The sequence below is a fragment of the Symphalangus syndactylus genome, chromosome 5, assembly GCF_028878055.3.
Source record: "Symphalangus syndactylus isolate Jambi chromosome 5, NHGRI_mSymSyn1-v2.1_pri, whole genome shotgun sequence".
In the NCBI taxonomy this organism is placed as follows: Eukaryota; Metazoa; Chordata; class Mammalia; order Primates; family Hylobatidae; genus Symphalangus; species Symphalangus syndactylus.
In genome coordinates this window covers 59,438,964-59,458,821 of record NC_072427.2, presented here as the reverse complement: position 1 = coordinate 59,458,821, position 19,858 = coordinate 59,438,964, and the positions used below count along the sequence as shown (strand labels likewise).

General features: G+C 47.5%; 2 protein-coding genes across 4 annotated transcripts in view; one reads left to right on the top strand and one right to left on the bottom strand.

Moving 5' to 3' along the window:
* LOC129482588 (golgin subfamily A member 8M-like) overlaps window positions 1-8,718 on the top strand; it is a 28,987-nt gene extending 20,269 nt beyond the window's left edge. Inside the window, exons 9-21 of one of the 3 annotated variants that reach the window (XM_063639068.1) lie at window positions 869-955; window positions 1,063-1,170; window positions 1,365-1,449; window positions 1,827-2,059; window positions 2,315-2,376; window positions 3,130-3,142; window positions 3,637-3,709; window positions 4,040-4,072; window positions 4,149-4,204; window positions 4,770-4,846; window positions 4,929-5,029; window positions 5,125-5,280; window positions 5,366-8,718. In XM_063639068.1, coding sequence (XP_063495138.1) covers window positions 869-955; window positions 1,063-1,170; window positions 1,365-1,449; window positions 1,827-2,059; window positions 2,315-2,376; window positions 3,130-3,142; window positions 3,637-3,709; window positions 4,040-4,072; window positions 4,149-4,204; window positions 4,770-4,846; window positions 4,929-5,029; window positions 5,125-5,280; window positions 5,366-5,541 — 1,260 coding nt within the window. In that variant the 3' untranslated portion in view covers window positions 5,542-8,718. Of the gene's footprint in view, window positions 1-868; window positions 956-1,062; window positions 1,171-1,364; window positions 1,450-1,826; window positions 2,063-2,314; window positions 2,385-3,129; window positions 3,143-3,631; window positions 3,710-4,039; window positions 4,073-4,139; window positions 4,205-4,769; window positions 4,847-4,928; window positions 5,030-5,124; window positions 5,281-5,365 lie in introns of all 3 variants that reach the window. The other 2 variants (XM_063639067.1, XM_055278615.2) reach the window with 2 other exon arrangements.
* A 2,507-nt stretch (window positions 8,719-11,225) lies between these two features.
* On the bottom strand, window positions 11,226-13,350 carry LOC129481585 (dynamin-1-like). The gene is made up of 3 exons (XM_063639080.1): window positions 13,171-13,350; window positions 12,165-12,404; window positions 11,226-11,506 (listed from the first exon to the last, which is right to left on the bottom strand). Exons 1-3 carry the CDS (start codon window positions 13,270-13,272, stop codon window positions 11,435-11,437), a joined length of 414 nt encoding a protein of 137 aa, XP_063495150.1. The 5' UTR covers window positions 13,273-13,350; the 3' UTR covers window positions 11,226-11,434.
* Between the last annotated feature and the right edge of the window lie 6,508 nt (window positions 13,351-19,858).

The window sequence follows — 19,858 nt, the reverse complement described above, 5'->3', positions numbered from 1 at the left end:
TGTGGGTGAGTTGGGGGGCACTGGGGAGCGAGCACTGGACACAGAGCTTGGAGGCCAAGTGCCTGCCCCACCCTTACCTGGCTGTGGTCTTGGGCAAGTCCTAGGTGGGGTATTGGGTACTTGTACTGTGAAGGTACAGAAGAGTACCTTTAGTATGTTACCATTTCTGTAGAGAGGGGAAATGTGTGTGTGTGTGCGTGTTTGTGTACATACTATGATAATATACATAAAATGTGTCTGCAAGCGTTCATAAAAAATTCAGGAGAGAGCAACAAGATGGCTGGGAGATACTTCCCTTCTGTACCTTCTGAGTTTTGGACTATGCGAATGTATCATCCTTTCAAAAAGTGAACAAAAGATTAATTTTCCCCTTCCTATCTGTGCCCCCATCCCCAGCAAGAAAAATGGGCTTAGAGAATTGGATAGACCTGGGTGTTTAAATCCCAGCTCTACCTAAGTGATCTTAGGCAAGCACTTAACCTCAAATACTCCATGTTTTTTCATCTACACAATAGAGGTAATCATAGTAACTGTCTCCTGTGGTGGTTGTGAGGATTAAATGGAATCACTAGCATGGTACCTGGTGAAGCACTCCATAAAGGTTCAAAGAGTGGTAATAATAACAGTAATAACAATAGCAATATTTTCTGATCTCTCTGGGCCTCTGTTAGCCAGCTATAAATTAAATATCATTCCCTGTCCTTTCCAACTTTACTGAGTTCTTTTAAAAACCACACCACAGGCTTGGAAATGCCTTGATCTTTACTGGCCGAGTTGTATATTGGGCCTAGCCCTAGCCCTTTTAAGGGGCACTGTGTGGAATGTTCCGGGCTCTCCAGATTGAAACTTCTCACTCTTCACCATCCAGTTCTTGAGCCACAGTAGAGCACGTATGGAGAGGATGTTACAGCAGTCCCTACAGGACCAGGCACTGCTCAAGGCACAGCTGACACAGGTGAGGTTTTGCAGAGGGAGGGATGTGGAAGGAAGATGACCCCAGGTGGCCAGGAGCAGGTGAGGACCAGTGACAGCCCTTCCTAACTTCTGTGCCCATTCTTGCAGTTGAAGGAGACATTTAAACAAGGCCTATCAGAGCGAGACGAATATGCTCAGTGTCTAAAAGGAGAGAAGGCCCGGTGGCAGCAGAGGATGACACAAATGTCGCAGGAAGTGAGTTCTGACCCTTCAGACCCCCCACCTTAGATAGGTCACTGGATCTTTCTGGGCATCTGTAAAATGGGAATAGTACAGCCAGAGGTGGTCATGGGTCTGGGCTTTGTGGAGGTGGGGGCAGAGAGGGAGATAGCAGCCTGCCCAGCCACCAGCCCCTCTCTCCAGGTCCCTTTCCCCTGTGCTTTGGCCAGGTAGACAAATTGAAGAAGGAAAATAATCATTATATGCAGTGGGTAGAGGAGCTGGAGAGGCTGTCCGAACTGCAAAAACAGACGGGTAAGATGGGGCTGGCGTGACCCGGGAGCAGGACTGGCATCAGAGGGCTGTGCGGGTGGCTTAGAATGCCTCAGGGAGGTGGGTGGATGGAAGGGCTTTGAGGCAGAGGGAAAGAGGTCTGTGCCAGGAGACGGCAAGTCTTGTCATCTCCATTAGCCCCAGTGTCCCCATCAACAAAGAGAGCCCATTGTCAGCCACCCACAGTGCTCTCTTTCTGAAAGTGGCTTGGAAGATTGGCTACCATCTGGGCGTGAGGAATCATTAGCAGTGAGGCCATGTTTGAGGAGCGTGAGAGGAGCTGTGCGCCAAGAGAAGGGTTTTTTTTTTTTTTTTTTTTTGAGAATCCGGAGGCCCTTATTGTCTGCTTCCTTTCTCAGCTGAACCCCTGCCCCCGGAGCCCCCAGCAGTGCCCTCTCAGGTGGAGCTGCAGCACCTGAGGAAGGAACTCGAGAGAGTGGCAGGAGAGCTCCAGGCCCAGGTCGAAAAGAATCAGCGCATAAGTTTCCTGAACCGGGTCCAAGAAGAGAGGCTTCAGAAGCAGGAGGAGAAGCTTCAGGAACAGCAGGAGAGGCTTCAGCAGCTGGCCAAGCCACAGAGCGTCTTCGAGGAGCTGGTGCGTTGCCCCAGCTGGGGAGCCTGCCCTCCACCCTAGCCCTCCGGGCCTTTGTTTCCCCACCTCTAAAACAGGGCAGTGTAGCCCTCACGTGAAATGTTACTTCTAAAGGCACCTGTGAACCAGGTGGCTGTGGGAGAGAGGGGATGATTTTTCTAACCTGCCTCCACCCTTCCTGGTGCCATGGGAGGCAGACACCAAGTTCTGGGGTCTCCAGCTGCAGTGGGTGGTTGCTGATTGCTTCTCTCTGTCCTGAACAATGAGAACAAGAGCACCCTGTGTTTGGAGCAGCAAGTAAAGGAGCTACAGGAGAAGCTGGACGAGATGAAGGAGACGGAAACCTCCACCCCATCCAAGAAGGGCTGGGAGGCGGGCACTAGCCTCTGGGGAGGGGAGGTGCCAGGCCAGAGGCAGCTCCAGCCTGGGGGCTGGTGACCACAGCACCCCCCAGGGCATTCCTGTGGCTGTTTCTTGCTTCCTGCCCTCTGACTTTTAGAGGTGGGTAGCCCTGGGCTTCTCCCAGGTCTGGACATCATCATCCCAGCTAGAGGCATGGAGCCCCCCAATCACAGAGGAAGAGACAGTGGTATAACAGGCTCCTTATGCCAGGCGCAGTGGCTCATGCCTATAATCCCAGCACTTTGGGAGGCTGAGGCAGGAGAATCACTTGAGGTCGGGAGATTGAGATCAGCCTGGCCAATGTGGTAAAACCTCATCTCTACTAAAATTACAAAAAAAAAAAAATTAGCGGGGCATGGTTCACATGCCTGTAATTCCACCTACTCAGGAGGCTGAGGCACGAGAATTGCTTCAACCCAGGAGGTGGAGGTTGCAGTGAGCTGAGATTGCACCACTGCACTCCAGCCTGGGCCACAGAGTGACACTGTTGTCTCAAAACAAAACAGAAAGACTCCTTACATTAAAACTGGATTCCAGCCTCCGTTCCACTGGTCACCATTCAAGTACTTTGCATCTCTAAGTCTCTGTTTCTTTAACTTCAAAAGGAAGTCAGCATTTTCCTTACACAGGTGCTGAGGATTAAATGAGAAGAGGGTATGAGATTTGAGGCTGGGGAAGGAGGCATGGGGTTCTAGGAAAGCGAGGCAGTCACTTAGGCCTGGAGTAAGGAGACAGGGGCCTGGGCAGCCGACAGAGCCCCCACAGTGCTCTCGCTACCCTATTAATGGGCCCAGAATCTGGAAACCAGCCACCACGTGCCCACACACCCAGGGTCTTCCTGCAGGTGGAGCTGAAGAGCCAAGAGGCTCAGAGTCTGCAGGAGCAGCCAGACCTTTACCTGGGTCACCTGCAGCAGTACGTGGCCACCTATCAGCAGCAGGTGGCCACCTATCAGCAGCTGACCTCTGAGAAGGAGGTGCTGCACAGGCAGTGACTGCAGCAGACCCAGCTAATGAACCAGCTGCAGCAGCAGGAAACTTGGGGCAAAGCGGTGGCCAAGATGGCCCGCCAAAAGTTGCAGGAGACCCAGGGGAGGGAGCTGCTGAGGATGGGGCCGTGAGAGGGAAGACTTGGCAAACTTCGTCCCTTCTCACTCTTTCCTGGCCCCTTAGGAGCACCTGGAAGCTGCCAGCAAGCAGAACCAGCAGCTAACAACCCAGTTGGGCCTCATGGTTCTACCTGGGGAAGGTACGGGAGACCGCTCAGAGGAAGAGGAGAGAGCCCCAGGAGGAAGGGGGGACTGTTAGCAGCATAGGATTGAGGAGTTGGAAGAGACCTTTAGAACAGCTGGTCACTATGCCGACCGGGTGCCTGCACTAAGTCTGGCATCAGTGTGGTGACCTCCTGTGAGCAGGGGCCACCAAGTTGCCTAAGGATGGCTGAACTGGCCCAGGTCAGAAAGGGAGCAGGTCAGAACTCCCACATCGACCAGTAGTGGGAGTGTGCCTGGGCGGAATAGCAAGATCTTGATTCTTAAAAGTAAAAATAAAGAACAGCAGCTCATTCCTCTCTGGGGAGGGGCTGGCTCAGGGTTACACAGTGAGGGTAGAGGTAGAGGTGGGCCCACGGTACCTCCCTTGTTGGGTTGTCTGAGGACCCCTCTGGCCACCCCCCACAGGAGATGGAGGAGAACCTCGGTCCATGCTGAGCGTCCCAGAGGACCTGGAGAGCGGGGAGGCCACGGTGAGCCTGACTCCTCCTGCACCCACTTTGCCACCTTCCTCTGTGGTCCCTTCAAGACCCCTTTATGCTCTTAGATTCCCTTCCTTCTGATTTCTCTGGACCTTCACCCCTTCCGAGAGCCAGTGGTCAGACACCATTTTACCTGTGACCAACAGGTGCACTCTGAGGCCCCAAGGGAAGGGGCAGCGCTCCACCTCTCTGCCCCATTTCTTCTGTGTATGCCCCTACAAGAATGCTCACGTCTTGCCCTCAGGTGGCATTTTTCAAGGCCACTGGAGCCACTGCCCAGGAGGAGCAGGCATGGTTACGAGAGCAGGTGAAAGAGCAGAGGGTGTGCTGCCAGCGCCTGGCTCACCTGTGGCCTCGGCCCAGAAGGAGCCAGAGGCAGTGGTCCCAGCCCCAGGGACTGGGGGCGAGTCTGTGAGTGGGGAGACCCACCGGGCCCTGCAGGAAGTCATGGAGAAGCTGGCCCACGCCAGTACTCCCCTCCGCCTTCTCCATGACTTGAAAATGCCACCTGAGGGCAGGTCACTGCCGAGATATGACCACAATATTTTGGCTCCAGATCAGCTTTATGGACCACCTGGAGGAGAAGGCAGACCTGAGTGAGCTGGTGAAGAAACAAGAAATACGATGCCATCAGTGAGTGGGAGGCCAGGGCACGGCAGGGGGAGCTGCAGGGCCGTCAGAGAGGCCCCGGTGTCTGAGCCCTGTCCTCCTGCAGGAAAATCCATCACCTTTTAAAAGAGCCAGGGCGCCATGCCAAAGATGCGGCACTGGGAGGAGGAGATCATGAGGCTGGCCCAGGACAGGGAGGAGATGAAGGTAGGGTGTGCAACATCTCTGTGGGGGTGTGGGTGGGGGTGGGTGTGAGGGTGGGCGCAGGCAGTGGCATGACAGCTGAGCACCCCTCCCTCCAGGTGAAGCTGCTGGAGCTGCAGCAGATGGTATCGGGGCCTGTGGCAACTACAACAATGGGCACAGAAAATTCCTGGCCGCTGCCCAGAACCCTGCTGGTGAGCCCGGTCCAGGAACCCCAGCCCCCCAGGAGCTTGGGGCTGCAGACAAGCATGGTGGTGAGTACAGCCCTCAGGCGGGGTGGGCAAGCAGGAAGAGGGGGGCTCCCACTGTGCTCAGATCCCTGCCTCCCTCTCTCCAAAGATCTTTGTGAGGTGAGCCTCACCACCTCTGCGCAAGGAGAGGCCAGGGAGGGTCCTCCCTGTGACAACCCTACTGCACAGCCGATCGTGCGGGACCACCAGGAGCACCCAGGCTTGGGCAGCATTGGCTGTCTTCCATTCTTTTGCTGGGCGTGGCTGCCGAGAAGAAGGAGATAAACATCATCATCATCAAAGAGCTGGCCAAGAAATTTTTAAATAAGAAACCAAGTTATGGGGTTAATCTCCGACACAATTCATTTCGTTCATTTGAATGTTAGAGCCACTCATGATTATTTGTGTTTCTAATTTATAGTTTAAGTTTATTTGTAAAAAGTTAAAAGAGAGTGGGTCTCTGTGGCTTTCACTGATGTTCACTCTGGCATCCTTTAGTATTTTTCTTTTTTAATTTCATAATTGTAGGTCATTAGCATGCATATCGAGTTTGCCCTTATGTGGTGGGAGTTCAAACACGCAAAGACTCACTCTTTGCAAAAAATTCTTCTCGTTGGTTTGGAATAGGCTGCCATGCTTTTGTAATGTCATTGCAGCATGTATATTCATTACAGAATTCAGATAAAATTTGCCTATGTTCTGCTAGTGTTTGATCTAATCTTAATCACAGTGAGCTCTTCATTAGCTCAATATGTGGTTTGCCCCCAAGTGTGCACTGTTTATTACTTTGTAATATGCCACTATGAGTATTGACATTTAGAGTTGTTCAAAGGCCGAGAACTGGAAACAGCCTTTCCTCCATTTTCTGTGTATTGGTGATGGGAGTCATAACCTTTTGGGGGAGCTTTTTAAATCTCACAGAAGAGGAAAGTGGCCTGCTCCTGGCAGGTATGTGCAGGATAGAGTGTGTTTCATCTGTCCCGGTGCCAAGAATTAGCGCTGTATTATGGTGATTCCCTTAGGATTTGTATGTGCTCTGGGCTCATGAAGATACTGCATCATGAGCTGCAGCAGTTGTACTCTTTTTCGATGACCTAAAAAGGGATGATTTCTGAGGAACGAAAGGCTCCCATCATTGACTGTGGATGTGGAAAACCTTTCCTAGCTTAGAGCATTTGTATCTATAATACGTTTTAAAGTCAGAGTTCATGTTACCTGTTTTAATCACATGACTACATGCCTCAGTACACAAAAGGGCACTGGTTGGCATTCTTCTTAATGTATTTAGTGAAGATCATAAGAAATCCTTTACGAGTTCAAATGTCCCTGGAACAGGCATACAGGCTCTAGCCAAGAATGAATTAGAGTGAAGGAAAGCTGTGTGACGCCTGGCATTCCTCTCTGTTCACGGAGCTTCTTTGAGGCTTGAAGATTGATTTTACCATCTAGACCTCTCTGGCTAATACCTATTCGTCAACCACCTTGGTTACTCTGACATAGGAATTTACTTCTTTTCCTTGAATGGAAAACACTTTAAAAAATGATAAGAAACATTATTATAAACTAATACGTGTGAGAGTACTTAGTTGAAACAAAAAGGAATTTTAGTAGACAGTATTATATTATCTTTGAAAATCAAGGAGAAGTTTATGAAACTTAAAATGTTTACAAACTGCAGTGCAATCTACTGTTTGTGAATGTTGATGTATTAGGAAATGTGTCTATACAATCACACAGTTATATTTTCTCACAAACTTCTTTACGAAGAGTGAAATATGTTTCTGTACCTCTCGGTTTCAGTTAGGGACATGTTTTGTGCAATATTTATGTGACTGTGCCTATGCGTGATGAATGAATGCATTTCAGTCATATATTGCCTAAATCATAACTTGATGATGCTTGGGAAAGACTCAACAGTTCAAACTTCATGAAGTTCTAATGTCTGTGTTCCAGAACACATCACATTGTTAGGAGGTAGGGAGATATGTATGTGTGCTCCCTGGGGTGGGGATTTCTAGTTACTAGACCATCTCCATATTTAGCATTTGGCATCCTCCTGATACTTCTATGACATTAACAGGAGAGCAACATGATTTAACCAATGGAATAACAGATTGGCTGGCATTCACTGAACGAGGGCAAATATTCGGTCCTTGTGACTTCAACTGACTCTTCCAAATTTTATGAATGTATCAATGTATTAGATAAACCCAGTTACAGAATGATAAAGAAAAAATGTTGGACCAAATAATGCGGCTAATTAACAGTGGTATGATTTCTAGCCCGTGGGTTTAAAATGCACTTAAAGTCCTGTTCTTGCCTTTTATTTTCTGAACTTGCCGCTTTTGCATTCTTTGAGTTCAGTTTAAAGACAATTACTTTAAGAGCATTTTAAACCTTCGGGCTAGAAATCGGACCACTGTTAATTAGCCACATTATTTGGTCTAACGTTTTTTCTTTTATCATTCTGAAACTGGGTTTATCTAATACATTGATAAATTATTTCAAAGGTACTTTTATCTTTGAAATCACTTTTACCGTGATGAATATCAGTGACTAGGAATGACCTTCAGATAGCGTTTAGCATCTGTAACGAATCTGACAATAATGTGTTTATCAGGTGCCTATGGATTAAATCACACACTGGCATATTTAAGCTGAAGGTCAGTCTGGAAAATAAATTTACTATGTTGACTGAAATAGCACTCTTTGTATAGGTATTTGTCATATATTTAACAAAAAGCTAAAAAGAATGGAAATTGTATGACAATAACTTAAGTCTTTCTTCAAAGTGCATGCCGTCTTTTGCGATACCTCATTCAGCCGAGTATTTGTGCTCTTCCTCATTCAGTGTAAGGCAGCTCTCAGTTTGCTTAGAAGGCAACATTGGAAGGTTACAGTTCATCAGAAACATAAAATTTTAAAATGTGAGTTCCACTGAATACATTTTAATTTCTGTAGGAAAATCAAAACACCGATTTGAAGATTGCAGTATGTAATAATTATTTTAAAAGTATTTGATTAAACCTGATAGATTTTCCAGAAATGAAAAAATATCAGCTCTAAAACCAAAGCTGAATTTTAGAAAATTTGAAAATGTAAATCAGTCCTATCCATAATATAGTTTCTCTAAAACTTTATCTTGCAGAGTCATTTTAAAATAATATAGCTAATAAAAAATGTAACTGCTATCTTAATGTTCTGAAATAAGTTAAAACATTTTAAAATATGAATACTGTAGTACAAAAGAAAGAAACGGTGGGAAGGAAAAGCAGAGAAAGAAATGCCAATTCCAGTCCAAAGCTTTATTTGCCAAGTTTTCTTAGAATGAATTTTACTAATTTATGAATTCTTGTAAACAGAATGTGTAATGGAAATACTGAAAGATTTTTCCCTAGAGTGGCATTATTGACTGCTGATGTGATTCTACTGTAATGTAATAAATTATTAAATTGTTTCAAAGTGTTGTTTTTGCCTTAAAATTTTATTTTGCGTTTCTTGAAAACTGTAGTATTAAAGGTATTGATACTGTGCAAATGCTGGGCATGCTTGGCATGCCCACAAAATAAAAAAGTTATGGGATTAAAAAAGTTGTGGGGTGAAAAAGTTAGGGGATAAAAAATATAAAAAAGTTGTGGCAAAAAAACTTGTGGGAAAAAAGTAGAAAAAAGTTTTACGAAAACTTACAAAAAAAAGTTATGAAAAAGAAGTTATGGGATTTGTTTAAAAAGTCACGGAATAAAAATAAAAATTAAAATCAGGCCCCTGTCAGCAAAGCCTGGAGAAGTGGGGCTGGAGTCTCCACCGCCACCATGTCCCTACCACCCCTTCGCAGGCACCCCTTTACAATTAGGGTAGCAGGACAAGACCTCTGTCTAATGGGGAAAGACAAACAGACCCTTTGCCACCTTGACCAGGGCTCAGTCCCTAAATTTCTGGATGATGATGATTGTTATTTAAGAGCCAGAGGCTGGTGGAGTTGGTTTGTTTGGAGGAGGCCTGATGGCCCCCTTACTCTCACCATAGCAACTTTTCCCTCAGGGGGACTCCCATCTTCTTATTCAGAGAGATAGCTGAGGCAGGAAAGTGGGGCTAACGGTGGACCAGCGAGGGCATGGGCTGCTGGGGTGGCCCCCCTTCCCCGGTGTACATACTGTGTCTGTGTAACATTTTGTATATTCCAGAGGGTAGGGCTGCCCCTGTATCATACCTAGCAGTGGTTGGAGCTGGCACATGGGAGGAGGTTCTAATAATTATTTGTGGCTGGGAAACTTATTTATTGCTAGCATAGGACAGAGGAAGGAGGCGGGGATGGGGTCGTGGCTCCCTGGTGATGCGACTCGTGTTTATTTTTCTTTTTATTTTGCAATAAATGGATTTAGACATACTCCTCGGCCTGGTGTGTTCCCGTTTCCCTCACTGGGTCCTGGAGTTCGTGCCACCAAACAAGGAGTCCCAGAGTGTCTTGAGCATGTCCAGCTAGGCTGTTGGGGACCTTCCAGGTGTGTTACCTGTATGCTGCCTGGTGGCGCCTGGAGGATTCCACAGGGACTGCCATGGCGCCTATGGGGCGCAGTCCAGCCCTGACAGTCAACAGGCTCAGAAGCCTGATCTAGCGGTGGCCGGGAAGACAGATACCGGCACCTAAGGGCACTGACTTCCACCCACCCCAGGAGTCTTCCCTTCCGTCTCCTGGCCTCCCTCTCCTGTCTGCACCTGGTGGCCTGTTCTGTCTGTCCCTTCAGAGTGCCAGCTGCCCCGCAGGCTCCCTTCAGGCTGAGTTCGTGGCCCTGCCCCCTGGTGGCCAGAGCCGGCTTCACAGGATAACAGCCAGCTGAGTTCCAGGGGCTTTCCAGGAAAAGTGTCCCTTGGAAAAGGTATGGCCTTTTCACCCCTCCAAACAGCACACTAAAAATGGCTTGGCCTTTCCCCTCCCCTGAGCTCCACAGAGAACACACCCAGCAGACGACACACTTCCCCGTCATCCAGAAATGGGTTTGATTCTCAGCCAAGGGACAGCAGGACTGGTAGAGACTGTCAGGCCACACAGCTGCCTGCACAGCACTCCCATGCTTGGTGGGGGGGTGGGGCGGAAGGGATAGCGGGGGCTGATTCTCCATAGGCTGGGCATGACAGGCCCCCTGGAGGTCGTGCACTTTGGAGAGGCAATGTCAGGTGACAGTTTTCTCTTGTTGGACCACAAGACTCCAAAAGGACAGCACAGTGACTGACTCCCAGCACTAGAGGCGAGGCGGTCAGCCACGTGTAGGTGTAGGGGTGTGTGTGTGTGTGTGTGTGTGTATGTGTATTTATAAATATTTATAGAACAATGCAGGGGCATACCACAGAGGGGGGCACAAGTTTTCACGACGGTCACACCTGGATGTGTCAGCTCACCACCACAACAGACTACTAAGTCACAGATGAAGGGGGCTTGCTTTGGGGCTGGGGGAGCCACTGCCAAGTCACAGAACAGCCGCCCAGGCAGGCTTGGAAAGGGAGGCCTCCAAGAAGAGGAGGGATCTGTTTAGAGATCGAAGGGGGGCCTGGGGCTCCCAGGATGGGATGGACTTGCCTGACCCAATCGGCTGGCAGTTGAAGAGAAAGCAGAGAGAAAACAAGAGAGAGAAAAGGGAGCAGAGAGCTGGTGAGGCAAGTGCAGAGCACAGGTGTGCCACAGCAGCTGTGGGAGGGCCAGGGAGGGGAGGGTGCAGGTGAGGGTGTGGCAAGGTTCCTGGAAAAGAGGGGCTGGAAGGGAAAGGGGAGGAAGATGGAGGGAGGAGCCGGAGCTTCACAGGTAGTGCCTGGGGGCTGCGGCGGCCCTCCTCACCCCACACATGCTGGCCTCTTCCATTGCACTCAGGCAGTGCACCCACAGGTCAGACCAATGCTCGACCCCCTTGGGCTTCCCTCTTCTCTGGTCACCAACCAACTTGTCTTCCAAGCTGTCTTCCAACCAACTGGTCCGGGGCCACCTCTCACCTTGGGGAGCCCAACGCAACAGCCACCAGGCCTGACAGAAGGAACACTGCTTGAACAAGGATGATGAAGCTAAATGGGATGGATGGCTGGAGTGATCGCCGGAGCCCCCTCTGGGTGGTCAGAAAGCCCAGGACCCTCTGAAGGGACCCTGGGGGAGGCAGGGAGGGCAGGCAGCCGGAAGCCACTGGCTATAGACTTATAAGTCTAAGAGGGGAGCCTCAGCTTGTTGGGGCTTGCAGGTCACATAGGTGAGGCTGGGTCCTTCCTCCTAGGAAAAGAAGAGGGAGACCATGGCAGGGGAGGTGGGTGGGCTTGCTGGGCAGAGCTCAGCTGGGCCAGCAGGCACTGTGGTCCCTTTGGCTGAATAGCAGGGCCAACCTCTAGGAGCAACAAGCCAAGGTGCGTGAGCCTGCTGGCTGGCGGTAGTGCTTCAGCGGGGCCCAGGGACCCTGCCTTCAGTCACATGCTAGCAGCTATGATGGTACCTGGGAGGGAGGGAAGGGGGCTGTGTGCCCCTACCTGGCCTGTGAGGTGTGTTTTGGGTTGACCGTGTGCATGGGACTCTTGAGGTTTTATCCTAGATCACCACTGTTTTGCCGACAGATAGAGGAGGTGGGACCCTATCACCCCCGCTCTGCAGTGGATTTCGCTCTCAGCACTCCAAGGCATCCAGGCTGGAGCTGGATGCCCCACCCTGGCAGCATGGCTCAGACAGCACAACAGGTACGGCATGCCCAGGATGACATTCCTAGGCCTCTGGCCACCTCAGAATACAGCCCCACACACAACCCCCTCCAAGCTCTCAGCCCTTACACCATAAACCACGAGCTCCCTGACAGCTCCAGAGAGCACCCACATCTGCCAGCTTGGGCACGGAGCCTGTTCCAAGAGCCCCCAGACTCAGCCATGGGGGCCAGCCCTGGTACCTGCATCTGGCAAGGATGCTCTGCACCTGCAGCCAGGAGTTGCCCACGGGCCCCCATGTGCACGCTGATGGTGGTTGTGTTGGTGTCACCGATGATGCTGAGCGCCTCCTTCAGCACGTGGTGAATGCGCAGCATCTCATCCCGCCACTGTGCCTGCTCTGCCAACTCCTCCATCAGTGTGTTCTGGTTCCCATGCAAGTACAGGTTGGACAGCAACTCTGATAATATGAACTCCTTGGTCTGAGAGAGCGCAAAGAGGGAAGGAGGTTGGGACCTGATGCCTGTGCTGGGACAGTGTGCTGGACTTGGAGCCCCGAGTATGGCTTTTCACACGCGGCTTCTACACCACTTAGACTCAAAGATCTGCCTCCCCACTGCCCTTTTCTCATTCAGATAGGGACACTGAGGTCCAGAGGAAAAGTCACCTGTCCAAGGTCACAGATCTGGCAGGGGACCCAGGACCTATCATGCCACCAGCACACCTGTCTACTCAGTTTTTTTAAAAAAACATTTTTTGGAGATGGGATCTCGCTGTGTCGCCAGGCTGGAGTACAGTGGGTGAGATCACCGCTCACTGCAGCCTCAACCTCTTGGGCTCAAAGTGACCCTCCAATGTCAACCTGTCGAGTAGCTAGGACTATAGGCACGTGTCACCACCAAGCCCAGCTATTTTTAAAATTTTTGTGTAGAGACCAGGTCTCACTATGTTGCCAAGGCTGGTCTCGAACTCCTGGACTCAAGCTATCCTCCTGCCTTGGCCACCCAAAGTGCTGGGATTACAGGCATGGGCCGCTATCCTCAGTACCATGTTATATTTCTATGAGACAGCTCTGGTCTGGACCGTGCCTCCCTCCCTGGACCTGGTCCCATAGGGCTGGTCGGCATCTCCCCCTGGCCAACATGGCCACCTGCATCCCCAATGCCACAGGAGCCCCCTGCTCCCATGAGGTGGTGCATGCATGTTCTTGATCATGACATGCATGATGGCCTTGGGCGTGACACCAACCATGAGGTCCCACACGGTCTTGTTGACAATGGCCATGTAGGAGTCCACCAGGTTCTGCGTGGTTTCCATTTGCTGCTCCAGCTGTGAGTCTATGGAGTGCATGAAGCTGTCAGAGCCATTCTCCTCGGCCTTGCTGTCCTGTCATGGAGAACACAAGGGCATCAGGGTGGCCAGGCCATGCAGCCAGGCTCCAGGAATCCCTAGGATCTCAGCACTTCCAAGGGTACCTAGAACGTTGAGGCACAGAGAGAAGCAACTGGCCTGAACATGCACCCAGCTCCCCACATGCTCTAGACGGTTTCAGGTCTCTGCCTCTCAGAACCCCAGACTCCCCTGATTCAGTCTCCTCTTAGTTCTGACTCTAGTGCCCAGAATTTGCCTCACGTTACCAATCCAGAAATTGGAAAAGAACATCTCCAGGTCCCTTGCTTGGAGACCTGGCCAGAGCTTGTGCCAGGATGCAGACGCCTGGCAGGAGGCAAGAAAAGGGCATATTCACTTTCCCCTTGTCCGGGGAGGCCCATGCACCAACACTGCCACCGCCGCTGCCACCAGGGAACACAGCAAAGCAGACGCACACAGAGAGGAAAACGGGAAGGGTTGAGTGACCTGCGAAACTGCACCCCAACTTTAATGCATTGTGGAATTCAGTTAGCTCATATTTTATTGAGGATTTTTGCATCAATATTCATCAGTGATATTGGCCTGTAGTTTTCTTTTTTGGATGAATCTTTGGTTTTGGTATCAGGGTGATACTAGCCTTGTAGAAAGAGTTTGGAAGTATTCCCTCCTTCTCTATTTTTGGAATCGTTTGGGTAAGGTTGGTATTAGTTCTTCTTTAAATGTTTGCTAGAATTCAGCAGTGAATCATCAGGTCCCAGGCTTTTCTTTGCTGGGAGATTTTTACTACCGCTTTGATCCCATTATTTGTTATTGGTCTGTTCAGGTTTTGGCTTTTATCATGGTTCAATCTGGGTAGTCTGGATGTGTCTGGAAATTTATCCATTTTTAGTAGGTTTTCCTATTTCTTCGCATATAGTGGTTGATAATAGCCACTAGTGATCCTTTGAGGTTTTGTTTGTTTGTTTGCTTGTTTTTTGAGATGGAGTCTCGCTCTGTCTCCCAGGCTGGAGTGCAGTGGCGCGATCTTGGCTCACTGCAAGCTCCGCCTCCGGGGTTCATGCCATTCTCCTGCCTCAGCCTCCTGAGTAGCTGGGACTATAAGCGTCTGCCACCATGCCCGGTTAATTTTTGTTATTTTTAGTAGAGATGGGGTTTCACTGTGTTAGCCAGGATGGTCTCGATCTCCTGACCTCATGATCCACCCGCCTCAGCCTCCCAAAGTGCTAGGATTACAGGTGTGAGCCACCGCGCCCGGCCTGAGTTTTTGCAGTATCAGTTGTCATGTTTCCTTTTGTTTGTCAATGTGGTGTATCTTTTCAAAAACCCAACTTTTTAAGAAATTATTTTATTTTATTTTACTTTATTTGGAGACAGAGTCTTGCTCTGTCACCCAGGCTGGAGTGCAGTCATGCAATCTCTGCTCACTGCAACCTCTGTCTCCCACGTTCAAGCGATTCTCCTACCTCAGCCTCCTGAGTAGCTGGGATTACAGGCGTGCACCACCACGCCTGGCTAAGTTTTGTATTTTTAGTAGAGACGTGATTTCACCATGTTGATCAGGCTGGTCTTCAACTCCTGACCTCCTGAACAGCCCATCTCGACCCCCAAATTGCTGGGATTATGGGTGTGAGACATCACAGCCGGCCTACAGTTTGTTGTTAAATTTTACTTATTTACTTTTTTTTTTCTTAAGAGACAGGGTCTCATTCTGTTGCCCAGGCTGGTATGCAGGGCTGACTTGGGAAGCTTACATCTTTTTCCTAAGATCTAGGATGTAGCTCTAGTTTACAGAGTAATTTTCAACTGAAGGAGATTTTTGCCCCTCATGGGCTGTTTGGAAATAATCTGGAGACATCTTTGGTTGTCACAACTGGTCATGATGGGAGGTGCTGTTGGCATTTCTTGGGTAGAGGGGATGTTACTAAACATCCTACAACACACAGGAGAACCCTCCACAAACTGGCCCTCAGTATATACCTGTCACTGAGGCTGAGAAACCCTGGTTTAAATAAATATCCAATTTGGAGAATGAGTCTTTGACTGCCATGTTTCTTCTTCTATGTGTTGGTCTCTAGATTTCCCACTTTTTCGGTTAGTTTTAGTAACTGTAGATTCTAAAAAAAAAAAAAAAAAGGATTGCTTCATCCGTACTTCTAGGCTGCTGTAAAGATGTATAAAGTTTTCACTTTTTCCATCATATTCACATTAGAAACACCTGAATTTTGGAGGGAACACATTCAAACAGTAGCAAATTTAGTAGAGCAAATTCCAAAGACATTGAGCCTAGGCCAGTTGTCAGTCCTGGGTGTAATCTTAGATGTTTTCAGGCTCTGAAGCTTTGCATTTAAATGCGAATTTCGGAACAAAGATCTGTGTCTCTGCATTGACCAAATAGCACCCAGGTGAAGAGAAGGCACATTGCCGACCATCTCTCGGCCGCTTCCAAATCACTGCTCTCTGTACACTCATCTTTCCTTACTTTTCTCTAGTGTTATCACTCATGTGTGCATCCTTGAACAATATCGTTTAGTGTTGCCTATTTTTTGAGCTTTTGAAAATTATATTCTATGTATTTTTGATACCTTTGTTGTGTTCAACATTGTGTGTGAAATTTGTTCCTCTTGTGTGTAGCTATAGTTCTTTTGCATTGCTGTATTTACTCCATTGTTGAATACACCATACCATTTATCTCTTTGACTATACGCAGACATCTGTGTTGTTTCCAGTGTTGTTAGGAACAGCAAATGCTGCTATGATTATTCTTGTCTGTATTTCATGGTACCCTTGTGCCAGCATTTCTCTGGGGCACGTACTTAGAAGAGTTGGATGACTGGGGCATGAGGATCAATTTCTCCTTTTACCCAAGAATTATCTAGGAAAAAAAGACTTTTTAAAAAGCATTTTCACATGGTTTTTGAGTTATTTTTAGTGCTTCAATATGGTCAAAGAATATGGCCTGTGATCTATGAGCAATCATTTAGACTTCACTATTGGTGTTACTGTTGTCTTTGTTCATTGCTATTTCTTGTATTATGTCTCCTGCTTCCTGCCCCTCAAGTATATCCCTGAATGATATCCACATTGGTGTGGAGAATCCGGAGGCGAACATACACAGAGATGCTTCCTGTCTTGATGGAGCTAGATATAGAATTTTAAGTTTATAATTGAGTCTCTTCCCAGTTCTTTACACTTTTATCTTCTGATATTTATTGTTACAAATGAAAAGTCTGATGCCCATCTGATTCTTCTTTCTGGTAGTTGGTATGATTTTCTCTGTAACTGTAAAGTGTGGGGGTTTTACTTTTCAGTATTTGTTTTTTGAGATAGGGTCTTGCTCTGTTGCTCAGGCTGGAGTGCAGTGGTTTGATCACAGCTGACTGCAGCCTCTACCTCCTGGGCACAAGCAGTCCTCCCACCTCAGTCTCCTGAGTAGTTGGGACTACAGGTGCACACCACCATGCATGGCTAATTTTAAAAATTTTTTTGTAGACATGGGTTTTTACCATGCTGCCCAAGCTAGCTTCGAACTCCTGGGCTCAGGTGATTCTCCTGCCTTGGCCTCCCGAGGTGTTGGTATTATAGGCGTGAGCCACTGTGTCTGGCTTTCAGTATTCCTTCGGGGCATTCAGAGCCACTTAATATTCTCAAGTTTTTCTTTGGCTCAGCTGCATTTGTCTCTTTTCTTTCTTTTTATTCCCCTCCATCCTCTGGATGAATGTTAGATCTCTGTATCTTCCATGTCTCTTAACTATTCCCTTTTTTTTCCTTCCATTTCCTTTTTTTCTCTGTTCTATGGGAATGTCACTGTTTGATTTTCCTAATCATGAATGCTTTGTTGAGTGAAGTCTATTGTGCTCTGGCCCTTCTACAGGTGGTTTTTTTTTTGCAGGGGAGGGTATCTTATTTTTATTCCTAGAATTGTCTTTTACATAGTAATCTGTTTTTTATTTTGTGGATACAGTATCTTCTCAATTACTGCTAAAGATTCCAATTAGGTTTTTAAATTCTGATTATTTCCTACATTAGTAGTGCTTCAGGTCATTTGTGCTTATTAGACTTGGCACCTTCCTTTCAGATTGCTTGTTTATCTGTTCATTTATAGTGAGGTATACCATTGATCAGTATCAGTTGTTGATATGAGTGTTGTATTAAGAGTTCTCTAAAGGGACAGAACTAAAAGTGAATATATATATAAAAGTGTATATATATATATATATATATATATATATATATACACACACACAGAGAGAGAGAGAGACATATTTATTAAGGAGGATTAAACTCACATAATCACAAGGTGTCTTTATTAAGGAGTATTAAACTCACACAATCACAAGGTCCCACAATAGGCTGTCTGCAATCTGAAAAGCAAGGAAGCCAGTCCTAGTCTCAAAGCTGAAGAACTTGAAGCCTATATTCGAGAGCAGGAAGCATCCAGCACGGGAAAAAAGATGTAGGCTGGGAGGCTGAGCCAGTCTAGTCTTCTCACGTTTTTTTTCCTGATTTATATCCTAGCCTCCCTGGCAGCTGATGAGATGGTACCCATCCAGATTAAGGGTGGGTCTGCCTCTCCAAGCCCACTGACTCAAATGTTCATCTCCTTTGGCAACACCCTCAGACACACCCATGATCAGTACTTTGCATCCTTCAATCCAATCAAGTTGACACTCAGTATTAACCATCACAAGTGTCTTCAGAATTTTCATTCTTTTCTGCTGTGGCCACCCACTCCTGGTTTGCAGACCCATGCTCCTCCTGTGGCACAAGGATGGGGAGGTGTTGGCAGGAGAGCTTTCTAGCTCCTGAGTTAAAAGGAAGAGATGGAGTCTGTTGTAAGATATTTTGCTGCCGTGTTGAGTTATATTAAAAACATTCTGTCTTTTCGCTCTGGTTTTCACACTCATAGTAAGAGGCTATCAAGATAGCCTTCCTACATCAGAGGGTGATCCTTACCAACTGTAGTTGGGACAAGTACAATAAAGAATGTTTGATTCTTCTGGAAAAAAGTGGTCCCTCCATTATTTGGATTGGGTTTGTGGCTTTGTCAAGCCCAGCAGTCTGATTCCATCTGCTTTGTGTCTTCCAGCATGTCCCTGTAGTTTTGGTTCACTAAGGGTATTCTCCTTGTATTTGTGATTTTTCTGCTGTGCAGCAGACTTACTCTTTTTAATAAAATACTGTCATTTTGGTGGGGTTTTGGAAAGAGGACCAGACTACATCTTGAAATGAAATTCATCTTAGGATTTCACAACCCTAACTCACTTTTTGTTTTGATTAAATTACCCTTTTTGAGGGGTGGGGGCTCAGCTTTCTCATTTGTAAAATAAAAGATAGTAACTGGACTGATGGTTACAAACATGGATGCATGTCAGAATCACCTCAGAGAGCTTTTTAAAAACGGATTCCCCCCAGCACTTTGGGAGGCCAAGGTGGAGAGATCATGAGGTCAAGAGATCAAGACCATCCTGGCCAACATGGTGAAACTCTGTCTCTACAAAAATACAAAAATTAGCTGGGCTTAGTGGCACGTGCCTGTAGTCCCAGCTACTTGAGAGGCTGAGTGAGGCAGGAGAATCACTTGAACCCAGGAGGCGGAGATTGCAGTGAGCCAAGATGCTGCCACTGTACTCCACCTGGCGACAGATCAACACTCCCTCTCAAAAAACAACAACAACAAAAACCCAGATTCTCAGGGTAGGCTTTAAAATGAGCATCTTTTTTTTTTTTTTTTTTTTTTTTTTTTTTTTTTTTTTGCGACGGAGTCTCCCTCTGTCCCCAAGGCTGGAATGCAATGGCGCGATCTCGGCTCACTGCAAGCTCCACCTCCCAGGTTCATGCCATTCTCCTGCCTCAGCCTCCCAAGTAGCTGGGACTACAGGTGCCCAATGCCACTCCCAGCTAATTTTTTGCATTTTTTAGTAGAGACGGGGTTTTACCGTGTTAGCCAGGATGTACTCGATCTCCTGACCTCGTGATCCGCCCGCTTCGGCCTCCGAAAGTGCTGGAATTACAGGCGTGAGCCACCGCGCCTGGCCAATGAGCATTTCAAAAATGCTCTTTCAATCACTGATGCAACCAAAGTCTTTGGGACTTTTAGGCTAAGTATATATTCTTTAGATACCCAGAATAGTTTGATTTGGAATATAACAATTTAGGGAAATGAAGAAGTGGTGAATTATGTTTTGGAAGCTGCTGCTTGCTTCCTTTTTCCATTTAGATTTTAGAAGACAAAGAATGTCTAAAAAGATGCCGATTTAAAGGAAATATAAGTTAATTCTGCATCGGTATGTTTATCTACATGGCCTTCTCCAGCTGACTAATCCAGAAGAGTTCTAACACCCTCTGTGACCATGGGTTTGTTTTTCTTAAGAATTACTCCATCAGAGTATCTAAGAACAGATGCTTAGAAACTGCTGAGACCTTTGTTGGTCTTACTTGATCTCTGGATCCTAGTTTCTTGATATTTTACATATTCTGGGTTCTAACCTGAACTGGCTTTCATGGTTAAAGATGCATTTATATACTGTGCCCTGGCCAGGAAGCTTATCTTTTGAACTTTGCCCAA